The 12033-nt window shown below is 52.0% G+C and overlaps 1 protein-coding gene across 2 annotated transcripts; it reads left to right on the top strand.

The window, feature by feature from the left end:
• Nucleotides 1-315: 315 nt before the first annotated feature.
• SERPINA1 (serpin family A member 1) lies at nucleotides 316-10759 on the top strand. Of its 2 annotated transcripts, none has more exons than XM_012458278.2 (5): nucleotides 316-398; nucleotides 5920-6569; nucleotides 7982-8252; nucleotides 9484-9631; nucleotides 10464-10759. In XM_012458278.2, exons 2-5 carry the CDS (start codon nucleotides 5924-5926, stop codon nucleotides 10653-10655), a joined length of 1257 nt encoding a protein of 418 aa, XP_012313701.2. In that variant the 5' UTR covers nucleotides 316-398; nucleotides 5920-5923; the 3' UTR covers nucleotides 10656-10759. The 2 variants fall into 2 exon arrangements, with proteins under 2 accessions (XP_012313701.2, XP_012313703.2); XM_012458280.3 differs by lacking the exon at nucleotides 316-398 and adding an exon at nucleotides 2692-2743.
• The last annotated feature ends 1274 nt before the right edge of the window (nucleotides 10760-12033 follow it).

Below are 12033 nucleotides of genomic sequence, written 5' to 3'. Positions count from 1 at the left end.
GTAGATCTTGCTACCAGTGGAACACCCACTGAGAATTCCGCAGTGACAGCAGAGGGCCAGCAGCGTGGTGCTCTCCCAGAGACGGTCTGACTCACGCCGCCCCCTCCACCTTGGACCCAGGACACTGTGGTTTCTGAGCCAGGTACAATGACTCCTTTTGGTACGTGGAGTGGAGGCTGTGTGCTGCCCAGGCAGAGCGTCCAGGCAGCGTGGGCGGGCAACTCAGAGCCCAGCCAGTGGACTTAGCCCCTGTTTGCTCCTCCGATAACTGGGCTGACCTTGGTTAATATTCACCAGCAGCCTCCCCCGTTGCCCCTCTGCAGCCACTGCTTAAATACGGAGGACAGTGCTCTGTCTCCTCAACCTCAGGCACCACCGCTGACCTGGGACAGTGAATCGTAAGTATCTCTTTCACTGTGAATGGTTCTGGAGAGGCCGCTGGGTCCCGCACTGCCCAGGCAGGCAGCAGGCGTGGGGCAGGGGTGGTTGTGGAGTGGGTATCCACCCCCTGGGGTGCAAGGCAGATGGAGGGGCTGCAGCTGGGCTCCTGTCGTCATAACAGCAGTCATGAGAGGGTGTCCTGCTTCCCAGTCCTGCCTGGTACCCCTCAGTACCTTCCAGTGGGTGCACTGGCTCTTGTAAGCAGAAGTGGATGAGGGTGTTTGGCTCCGTGGTCCTGGCACCCCAGGATGGGGGTACACGCCAAGATACAGCAACTGAGCTCAGTCATTTCTTTCTGTTTGCGCAGCTCCTGTTTCTGTCAGGGAGCTCCTATCTGTTGTCTCCTGTAAGCCTCACCACCCCTCCTACTGCTTGCGCATGCATCTTTTTCCCCTTCTATAGATGAGGAAGTTAAGGTCCAGAGGGGGCAGGAAGGAACGCCGGCTTACATTCTCCATCCCCTCCAGATACGACCAGGAGCAGACCTGTGCCGAGCCTCAGCCTCACATCAAAATGGGCCTCCCCATGCACTGTGGACCTCTGGGTCCTCCTGTCCCAGTGGAGGACAGGAAGCTGTGAGGGGCACCGTCATCCAGGGCTCAAGCTGGCATTCCCTAACAATCGCTCTGTGCCAGGCTACCGCTAAGCTCGGTGCACAGTTAACCTCATAACCCTCCAAGGCAGTTACTAAGGTTATTCCCACTTTACAGATGAGGAAGCTGGGGACAGAGAGGTTAATAATTAGCCCCAAATCACACACCATTCATAATTCAGGCTCAGGCACCTGGTGCCAGGACCCGAACTCCTGAGCCTGGCCCTGGTGCTGTTTCTCTCAGGTCTCAGGCACTGGATGGGAAACAGGAAGCCTGGGCTGGACTCAAGGCCTCTCTGATGCTCAGTGACTTCAGATTGTTGCTCAACCTCTCTGTTCTCTTGGGCAAAACATGATAACCTTTGACCTCTTTCCTCTCCCCTCACCCACCACGACCTTGATCTCTGGAGTGTTGAAAGGATTTAGTTTTTCCCCACACTGAGTTTTGGGTATAGGGGTCAAAAAGATGACCCAAGGCCAAGGTGTTCAGGTTCCCACAGAACGTCTCTAAAAGACCTGCCCCAATGGCAGCAAGAACTGATATTCTCGAGCACACGCTGTGCACCAGGCACTTCTTTTTTTTTTTTTTTTTTTTTTTTTTTTGAGACGGAGTTTAGCTCTTGTTACCCAGGCTGGAGTGCAATGGCGCGATCTCGGCTCACCGCAACCTCCGCCTCCTGAGTTCAGGCAATTCTCCTGCCTCAGCCTCTTGAGTAGCTGGGATTACAGGCACGCACCACCGTGCCCAGTTAATTTTTGTATTTTTAGTAGAGACGGAGTTTCACCATGTTGACCAGGATGGTCTCGATCTCTTGACCTCGTGATCCACCCGCCTCGGCGTCCCAAAGTGCTGGGATTACAGGCTTGAGCCACCGCGCCCGGCGCGCCAGGCACTTCTTGGCATTTTGTGCATAATTTGCACAACAGCTCTATGACAAAGTCCACCTTTCTCATCTCCAGGAAATCGAGGGTCAGAGAGGTGAAGCAACTTGTCCAAAGTCACACAGCTAATAGCAAGTTGATCTGGAGAAATCCGTCCTCAGAGCCTCACATTTTAGCTGCAAACTGATGCGCCCCTCTTAATTAGCCAGGCCACCTCTGAAGTTACCTGATTCAAGACTTCTGGCTTCAGCTTTGTACACAGAGGATTAAATGTCAGGTTTTGGAGTCAAATTTGTTTAATCCTAGACAGCACATCTAGGATTAAATCTCAGTTTTGTAAGCAAGGAGCTCTGTGATTTTTAGTGAGTTACTTAATCCTCTATGGGCCTCAATTTTTCTATCTATAAAATAGGGCTAATAATAAGAAAACGTGGAGGACAGATTAGTGATGCAGTGCCTGTAAAACACCTGGTGTTAGTGCGGCGATGACGGTGACGCTGAGGCTGTTTGCTTAGCACAGCATTAGGCAGCCAGCAGGCAGTCAGCAAATACTTGGAGAATTTAACGGAAAATTTGCCGAACTCAGTCGCTGTTCACTGCTGAACAGAAGCCTCTTTCTGCTGAAATGTGTCCTGTGGAGTGCAGCAGCTAGCCAGGGAGGAGCACAACCTGTGTCCAGATACAGAGAGGGCTTCCACACCTGGTGGGTGCCCACCCATGCATTACCTTGGTTATTCCTCATCTCTGTCCAGAGGATTATTTTCTCCATTGTACAGATATGAAGCTGACGCTCAAAGAAGTGAAGTCATTTGCCAAAGCCACCTGCCAGTAAGTGAAATTTGTTGCTCATTTCAACAGGTTGCTTGACCATAGGCGAGATTCTCTTCCCTGCATCCTGCCAGGTTGCTCTTGGACTCTCATTTTATGCTCCTGGGTAGAAATGGTTTGAAATTAGGCAGGGAGTGGCTCACTTCCCTCTCCCCTGCCTTGCAAAGAGTGCTCCCACCTGCCCCGATCCCAGAAATGTCACCATGAAGTCTTCATTCTTTTGGTTTAAAGCTTGGCCTCGGTTTCTGTACACCATGGGGTCCTTGGCCATATACTTTCTCCTCTCCAGTCAGCCTCCTGGGCACTAGTCTTTGGGGGTACAGGGTGCTGCCTTTGATAGAAGGGCCAGAAGAGAGTAGGTTTAGGAGCCCTGAGGTTATAAGGAACAGCTTGGGAAGCATAATGAACCCAACACGATGCTTGAGACCAATGTCAGGGCCCAATTCAGACATTCATCATCTGAGATTTGAGCTAAGGCTGTCTCAGTCCATATACAAGGACTGGGAAAGCCAAGACTGGTCCCAGCTTTGTCACTGACTTGCTGTATGGCCTTAGCAAGGCCCTGACCCTCTCTGGGCTGCAAACTCTTCACTGTGAAAGGAGGAAACTGAGTAAGTGATGTGACACTGGGGAAGATGGATGGGTGTGGGGAAATGCACTCCTCCCAGCTGTCACCCCCTCTCCACCCACCCTGCACCAGCCTCGCCACCTCCTTTGCGCCCGGAAGTCCCTTGCGTAGGAGGGCGCCTCACCTCATGCCTACCCACAGGCATTCTCCATCTGTTTTGCTCCACCAAACCCAGATGTCATTGTAACCAAGAATCCTGGCCAGGTGCAGTGGCTTACACCTGTAACCCAGCACTTTAGGAGGCCGAGGTGGGCAGATCATGAGCTCGGGAGTTCAAGACCAGCCTGGCCAACATGGTGAAACCCGATCTCTATTGAAAATACAAAAATTAGTCTGACATGGTGGCACATGTCTATAATCCCAGCTACTCAGGAGGCTGAGGCCGGAGAATTGCTTGAACCCAGGAGGCGGAGGTTGCAGTGAGCTGAGATCACGCCACTGCACTCCAGCCTGGAGGATAAAGTGAGACTGTCTGAAAAAATAAAAATTAAAAATCCTATGTTAGTGTACAGAGGACCCCAGTGAGGTCTTCTCCCAGCCCTGCTTTGCACAACTGGGGAAAGTAAGGCCCCAGGACCAGAGGGTGCTTCCTCAAGGCCAAGTGGACAGTGATGGCCCTGCCAGGGACAGAAGCCACAGCCTCTGGCCCTGAGGCCACTGAGCATATTTAGTGTCCCCATCCTGCAGAGGCCCAACTCCCTCCCAACCACGGAGCCCTGTAATGATGGGGGAATTTCCATAAACCATGAAGGACTGCACAAAGTTCAGTTGGGAAGTGAAGGAGAAATCTAGGGGAGGTGGAAATATACAGCCCTAATTTTAGCTCCATCTTCAGCTCTAACAACACTAGCTAGTTGAAGAAAAATATAAACATGTATTATGTAATGTGTGGTCTGTTCCACTGGGATTACGAGAACCAGGAGAAAGGTGGTAGAGAAACCAGTTCTGTGCTCCGTTTTGTTGCTTTATTGGAAAGAAACTTTGAAAAGTCCAAGAGGGTCGATGAATCTCAGTATTTGTTTATTTCCAACTTTTTTTCTCCAGTTTTTCATTTCTCAAATTCAAGAACACCTTTTTCTTTTTCTTTTGTTAAGATGATGATTTTAGTTATGTGACCAGTAGTTAACTATGTGGTTACCAGGCATATTCTCAACTGGGACCTCAGTTTCCCCATCTGTGAGGACGGCAGGTTCTACTTAGGGGGCTGCAGACTGGTGGTCCAAAGCCGAGGCATATCTGGAGTAGAAGGAGCACTGTGGGGCAGGGCAGGCTCTGTATTGCTGTGGATGACATTGACTTTGACCACTGCTCGGCAGAACCTGCTCTCACTGGTTCAGCCACAGGCCCCACCACTCCCTATTGTCTCAGCCCCAGGTATGGAACACGTATTCCTCACCAGCCTATCACGTGAAGGCTTTGAATCTGCAACACCTGCCAACCCCTCCCTCAAAAGGGTTGCTCTCTCAGTCCTTTTAATGTAAGGTTTGGTTGTCTAGACTTATTTTACTAAACTCTCCCAACAACCTCATTTTATATATGAGGCAAAATGAGGACCAGAGAGATGAATGACTTGTCCCGGCTCAAACATCTGGAAAGTGACAGAATCAGATTATATCCCAGGTCTATCTGAAGCTAAAAGAGGTGTTTTTTCATTTCCCACCATCCCCATCTCCTTTAAAGCAGCACAAATCCCTGCTTTAAAGGAGAGATGAGCTTCTCTAAAGCCCATGACAGCAAAAGACCAGAACTGGGACACCACTGGTGACCAGGATGGCAGGTAAGCTGACTACAGGAACATCAGCCTATTCTTGTGACTGGGACCACAGAGCATTGTAGGGACAGCCCCTCTCTCAGGAAAAAACCCTAAGGGCTGAGGATCCCTGTGAGTGTTGGGTGGAACAGCCCCCAGGGGGTTTAGTCTCAGCCCCACCATGCTCTAGCTGGTGCCATTGTGCAAGACACATTTCCCTTCTGTGCAGCAGTTTACCTGGCCGCTAAATAGCGGGGTTAGATAGAAGTTCTTCAAGGGCTTCCAGCGTGATGTGAGTCTTGATTCTGATCTGGCCTGATCCTGGATAATCATGGGCAGATCCCTTATTCCTCTGGTGCCTCATCTTCTTTCATGAAACAGTGGCTGTACCACTTGCATCTTAGGGTCATTGCAGTTGTAAGTGGAGCTGCCCAGAGCCTGGACGCAGGGCCTAGATGCAGGATTCTGGTTCTGCCACTTTACTTACTCAGTAACATTGACTAGTTGACCTAATCTCTCTGGCTTTGGTTCCCTCATCTGTAAAAGGATGAGAGCAGCATTAACACCTCACAGGATTGTTGCGAGAAAGGAATGAGTTAATACATGTGAGCCCACAGAACAGTGTTTGGCCTATGGTAAGCACTACATACATTTTGCATTCTGATTCTTTCAGTGTTGGTGATGTCGGCAAGTATTTGGCCCAGGCTGGTTTAATAAACCATCAGTGCTTCTACGTGATGTCAATCCCTGATCACTGGAAGTCATCATGCGCCCTGGCCCCCCATCTCTGTCTTGCAGGAAAATGCCATCCTCTGTCTCGTGGGGAGTCCTCCTGCTGGCAGGCCTGTGCTGCCTGGTCCCCGGCTCCCTGGCTGAGGATCCCCAGGGAGATGCTGCCCAGAAGGCGGATACATCCCACCATGATCATGACCACCCGACCCAAAACAAGATCGCCCCCAACCTGGCTGAGTTCACCCTCCGCCTATACCGCCAGCTGGCGCACCAGTCCAACACCACCAACATCTTCTTCTCCCCAGTGAGCATCGCGACAGCCTTTGCAATGCTCTCCCTGGGGACCAAGGCTGATACTCACACCGAAATCCTGGAGGGCCTGAATTTCAACCTCACGGAGACTCCGGAGGCTCAGATCCATGAAGGCTTCCAGGAACTCCTCCATACCCTCAACCAGTCAGACAGCCAGCTCCAGCTGACCACTGGCAACGGCCTGTTCCTCAATGAGAGCCTAAAGCTAGTGGATAAGTTTTTGGAGGATGTCAAAAAGTTGTACCACTCGGAAGCCTTCTCTGTCAACTTCAGGGACACCGAAAAGGCCAAGAAGCAGATCAATGACTACGTGGAGAAGGGAACCCAAGGGAAAATTGTGGATTTGGTCGAGGAGCTTGACGAAGACACGGTTTTTGCTCTGGTGAATTACATCTTCTTTAAAGGTAACGTTGCACAACCAGCCTGAGCTGTTCCCATAGAAACAACCAAAAATATTCTCAAACCATCAGTTCTTGAACTCTCCTTGGCAATGCATTATGGGTTATAGCATCCATATCTGCATGGGTTCTTCAATTTTCTACACAAAAACACTACGGCGTTTTCCATCATTGAGTAATTTGGGGTAATAACAGGTTAAATTCTCAAAACTGCTGATGGCTCTGCAGAACTTTTCAGAGCCTTTAATGTCCTTACGTGTACTGTATATGTAGAATATGTGATGCCTAGAACTATAGAACAAATTGTAGTACCCTGCATAAAGGGGTAGTTTCACGGAATCAGTATCAGCTTTGCAGTCTGAAAGACCTGCGTTCAAATCCTACTTCTACCACATATTAGCTTTTGACAAAGCACAGTGCATTCTACCTCTTTGAGGTGCTAATTTCCCATGTTAGCATGGACAAAATAGCACCCTTGCTGTCAGGCTTTATAAGAATTAAACAAGTGACAAAGATCGTGGGGACAGTGTGTGGCATACAGCAGGTGAGGGACTCTTCTGTACCTCAGGCTGCCTTCCTGCCCCTGAGGGGTTACAATGTCAGACTCCTGGGGGCCCCAGGGCATTCTAAGTCAGCTCCCACTGTCCCAGGAAAACAGCCTGGAGGAGGGGAGGTGGGAGGCAAGCCTAGGGCTGCTTCCTCCACTCTGAGGCTCCCTTGCTCTTGAAGCAGAGGAGGGCGGTGCGGAGCAGCCAGGCTGCAGTCAGCACAGCTGAGGTCCCAGCTCTGCTGCAGCCTTAGGGCAGGCCCCGCCCCTCCTCAGCTTCGCTCTCCTCCTTCTGTCCAATGAGAAAGCTGAGCTCAGGGGTCCCTGAGGCACCTGCCCACTCTGCATGCCTCGATGGTGAAGCTCTCTTGGTATGGCAGACGGGAGGCTGCCTAGGCCTCTGCATTTCCCCTGCTGATCCAGGGAAAGCCCTCAGGAGTAGTAAACAGAATGTTTGCCCTGAATGAATAACTGAGCTGACAGTTAACAAAGGGCAGGGAGCCCCAGACAGGAGGTACCAAATATGCCTGATGCTCCAGAATTTTATTTGTAATATCCAAGACACCCTCAAATAAAAATACGATTCCAATAAAAATGCACAGTCAGGATGGCGTCTCTTAGCCTGGCATCCCCACGATGTAGAAATTCTGCATCTTCTTCTTGTTTTGAATTATCCCCACACAATCCTTTTCGTGAGCTTTGATGGTTGGTTTCAGCACTTTTTACAGATGATGAAGCTGAGGCCAGAGAGATGTGTGTCATCAAGGGGGCTCAGGGCTTCTCAGGGAGGGGACTCTGAGCTCCTTTATTCTGCCACACTCTTCCAAACTTTCACCCACCCCTGGTGATGCCCACTTTCCCCTCTGTCCAGGCAAATGGGAGAGACCCTTTGAGGTCAAGAACACCAAGGAAGAGGACTTCCACGTAGACCAGGTGACCACTGTGAAGGTGCCCATGATGAGGCGTTTGGGCATGTTTAACATCCACTACTGTGAAAAGCTGAAGGGCTGGGTGCTGCTGATGAAATACCTGGGCAATGCCACCGCCCTCTTCTTCCTGCCTGATGATGGGAAACTACAGCACCTGGAAAATGAACTCACCCACGATGTCATCTCCAGAGCCCTGGAACTTGAAACCAGAAGGTAATTCCCCAACCTGAGGCTGACCAAGAAGCTGCCCGCACTTCTTAGCCATGTTGGGACTGAGGCCCATCAGGACTGGCCAGAGGGCTGGGGAGGGTGAACCCCACATCCCTGGGCCACTGCTACTCTGCGTAAACTTGGCTTCCAGAATGAGGCCACCACTGAGTTCAGGTAGCACCATCCATGCTCCATGAGGATGACAGTACCCAGGGGTGAGGAGGTAAAGGTCTAGTCCCTGGGGACTTCCCACTCTAGCGTGGACACTGTCCCTTCCCAACATCCAGTGCCCAGGGCAGGGACAGCAGCACCACCACACGTTCTGGCAGAACCAAGAAGGAACAGATGGCAAAGGCGGCAGTGGAGTGTGGAGTTCAAGGGTAGACTGTCCCTGGGGGAACGGGGGAAGAGCCTGTGTGACAAGGCCCAGAAAAGCAAGGGTTGGAATTGGAACAGCCAGGGCACGTTAGCAGAATTCAAGCAAGTTCCTCTGTCACTTTATCGATGCTCTTAGATTGGGTGCCTGAACATGAGCCCACATTAGTGTATGTGTGTGACTTCGTAATTATGCCCATGCCCTGCTGATCTAGTTTATTTTGGTCACTGTGAAACCAAGATGAAAGTACAAAAGGTGTCGGATTCGTAATAGGAATCGAGGCAGGAATTCCTGTGTCCCACACCAGCACCTTTTGAGGTCCCTGCTCCAGGGGTTAAGAAAGAACAAGAAGGCTGAGAGGATAACTGATCAGAGAGCCCAGGGCCAGGCTGCCTGCTCACGCCAGACCCTGCTCGGAGCGGCTCTGTCTCCCCATGGAAAACCAGAGGGGGGCATTCCGCCTGGGGTGGTCATTCTTCTCTCATCCCCTGAACGGGTGTCACTGGGCACTGCCACCAGCCCCATGTTCCCCTCGGTGTAGGGTCCTGGGGATATTCCAGGCTGGGGGCCCAGTGACCCAACACTACAAGACAGGATGAGACAGGCTTCCAGGACACCTAGAATCTCAGAGGAGGCGGCATTTCAAGCTTTCATGATTCATTTGATGTTTACATTCTTTGACTCTGAGTGTAGAGCAGCTGTAAGTAGAACAAACCAAAGCCGAGTTCCCATCTTAGTGTGGGTGGAGGACACAGCAAAGAGTGGCAGAAATAATCAGAAAAGAAAACACTTGTGGTGGGTCCCAGAAGAGCAAGAGAAATGCCGTGCCATGCCTTGATTTCCTTTTCTGCACGGCAGCTCTGTCAATCTACATTTACCCAAACTGTCCATTACTGGAACCTACGATCTGAAGCCAGTCCTGTCTCAACTGGGCATCACTAAGGTCTTCAGCAATGCGGCTGACCTCTCGGGGGTTACGAAGGAGGCACCCCTGAAGCTCTCCAAGGTGAGATCACCCCGACGACCTTATCGCACCCTGGTATCTGTAGGGAAGAATGTGGGGGGCGCTGCAGCTCTGTCCTGAGGCTGAGGAAGGGGCTGAGCTTCTGAGGATGCCCGTGATTCACTGACATGGGACGTGCTCAGACAGAGACGCCAGGGAGGGGCCTGCTGTGCAGCTGGCACTTTCAGGGCCTCCCTTGAAGTTGTGTCACTGGTCCTGAATTTCATCTTTGCCCAGGACCTTCTAGACATTGGGCCTCGGTTTATCTATATTGACACAGAAAGGTTTGGGCTAAGTTGTTTCAAGGGACTTTCTGACTCCTTCGATCTGTGAGATTTGGGTCTGAGGCACATCACCAGGTGTGAATTAATGAATGATTTCAGCTAAAGATGACACCTATTTAGGAAAACAAGGTGACCAAAGAACAATTGCAGTTTGGTGAATGGCTGCGTTATCTTGGGGTCTCGGGACTGTGAAGGTCACTGTCAGAGTCCATGTCCCCGAGGAGCTTAAAGCCACGTTAGAAAGGAGAGAGCTGGAGGCAGATGTGGAGTGAGGATTCTCTTCCCCGTTCTGAGTTGTGGGTCCGTCCCTAGAAGGGGGAGGGGCGCTTGTCAGGAAGGTGGATGGAGGGGAGCCAGACCCATCACCCAAAGCCTTGAGGAGGAGCAAGGCCTGTGTGACAGGGAGGCAGAAAACACGCAGGGCCGGGGCCGTCCGGGTGGATAAAGGCCTGAGTGAGCGCTTCCCGGGAGGCGTCCACGCGGGCCATGCTCCAGGCCTGGGCTGGGGCACAGCTCAGCCGCAGATGCGTCTCTGCTTCTCTCTCCTCCAGGCTGTGCATAAGGCTGTGCTGACCATGGATGAGAAAGGGACTGAAGCTGCTGGGGCCACGCTCTTAGAGGCCATACCCATGTCTATTCCCCCCGAGGTCAAGTTCGACAGACCCTTCATCTTCTTAATGTTTGAACAAAATACCAAGTCTCCCCTATTCATGGGAAAAGTGGTGAATCCCACCCAAAAATAACTGCCTCTCACTCCTCAGCCCCTCCCCTCTCTCCTTAGCCCTCTCCTTCGGTGACATTAAAGAAGGGACAAGCTGGCCCCGCCTGCGCGTGACTGCAAACCTTCCCCTGTTGTCTCTGTGTCTCCCGTTGCCTGCTCAGGCCGTGTGTGGGCTCCAGGCCACAGTGCTCTCTCTGGCCCTGAACTCTGTTCATGAAGCCTCTGGCTGGGCAGGCACATGCTGGGCCAGGATGGAGGGGGCTGAGTCCTCAGCTTATGAACCTGGGCCCATCTGTTTCTGGAAAGCTCCAGTCTTCCTTGTCCTGTCTTGGAGTCCCCAAGGGGGGAATCACAGGGGAGGAATCAGATACCAGCCCATGACCCCAGGCTGCACCAAGCATCCTCACGTCCCCCGGCTCATCCCCCACTCCCCCCAACCAGAGTTCCTCATCCTGCCAGGGCTGGCTGTGCCCACCCCAAGGCTGCCCTCCTGGGGGCCCCAGAACTGCCCGATCACAACTTGGCTCTGTTCTGTGGCAGCTGCAGCAACGATAGAGAGAAGACCATGTCCCCTTCTTGTCCCACTGTTGCCTACCCAGGCATGGGCCCTGCACCTCTCAGGCGCTTGTGGCAAATGACTGAGGCAGATTCTTCCTGAAGCCCGTTCTCCATGGGGCAACAAGGACCATTACTCTGTCCTCGTCCTTCCTTTGATGCCCCAGAAAGCCTCATATATCTCCATTTGGAATCAGGTCCCTTCTCCCCAGGTGAAGAGGAGGGTCTCTGCTTCTTCTTCTCTATCTCATCCTCAGACTCAACCAGGCCTACCAGGCCCCAGGAGACCATTACCCTGTAACCCCTTCTCCTCCCTAGTCACGTGGCCATAGGCCTGCTGATGGCTCAGGAAGGCCATCGCAAGGAGTCCTCAGCCATGGGGGAGGAGGCACAGCACCTGAGTCCTGACTGGGGCCACGCGCAGTCTGGCTTCTTTGTGCCTGTGGCTGTCCCTGCAGTCTTCAGAGGGCAGCCGCAGCTCCAGTGCCAGGGCAGGAGGCTGTTCATGAATAGCCCTTGTGATAAGGGCCAGGAGGATCCTTCCATCCCCTAAGGCCCTGCTAAAGGGCACAGCAGCCAGGAGGTCCCCAGGGCCCCCAGCTGAAAGACAGCCTGCTCCCTCTCTCTCTACCAGGAATGGTCTCATCCTGTGGAATGCACTGTCCCATCCCAAACTCATCCAGGAATCACTGTCTAACCACCCACTGTCATGAACTTGAAGCACTATTGAGTCATACAAAGTACTGGCTTCTATAGTTCACAATAGTGAAATTAGCAATTCCACATGATTCAGTCTAATCAGTGGATACCAACTGTTTCCCACACAAGTCTCCTGTTCTCTTAAG

Source organism: Aotus nancymaae, unplaced genomic scaffold (assembly GCF_030222135.1).
Source record: "Aotus nancymaae isolate 86718 unplaced genomic scaffold, 86718_ANA_hifiasm-v0.15.2.pri h1tg000011l, whole genome shotgun sequence".
Lineage (NCBI taxonomy): Eukaryota > Metazoa > Chordata > Mammalia > Primates > Aotidae > Aotus > Aotus nancymaae.
Note: the sequence above shows the minus strand (reverse complement) of the source record. Positions and strands in the feature narration are given on the sequence as shown.

Coding starts and splice junctions, on each gene's coding strand:
- SERPINA1 (XM_012458280.3), top strand. CDS start 2,694: ATGAAGCTGACGCTCAAAGAAGTGAAGTCATTTGCCAAAGCCACCTGC. Junction 8,253..9,483: donor CTGGAACTTGAAACCAGAAG/GTAATTCCCCAA, acceptor TCTGCACGGCAG/CTCTGTCAATCTACATTTAC. Junction 9,632..10,463: donor CACCCCTGAAGCTCTCCAAG/GTGAGATCACCC, acceptor TCTCTCCTCCAG/GCTGTGCATAAGGCTGTGCT.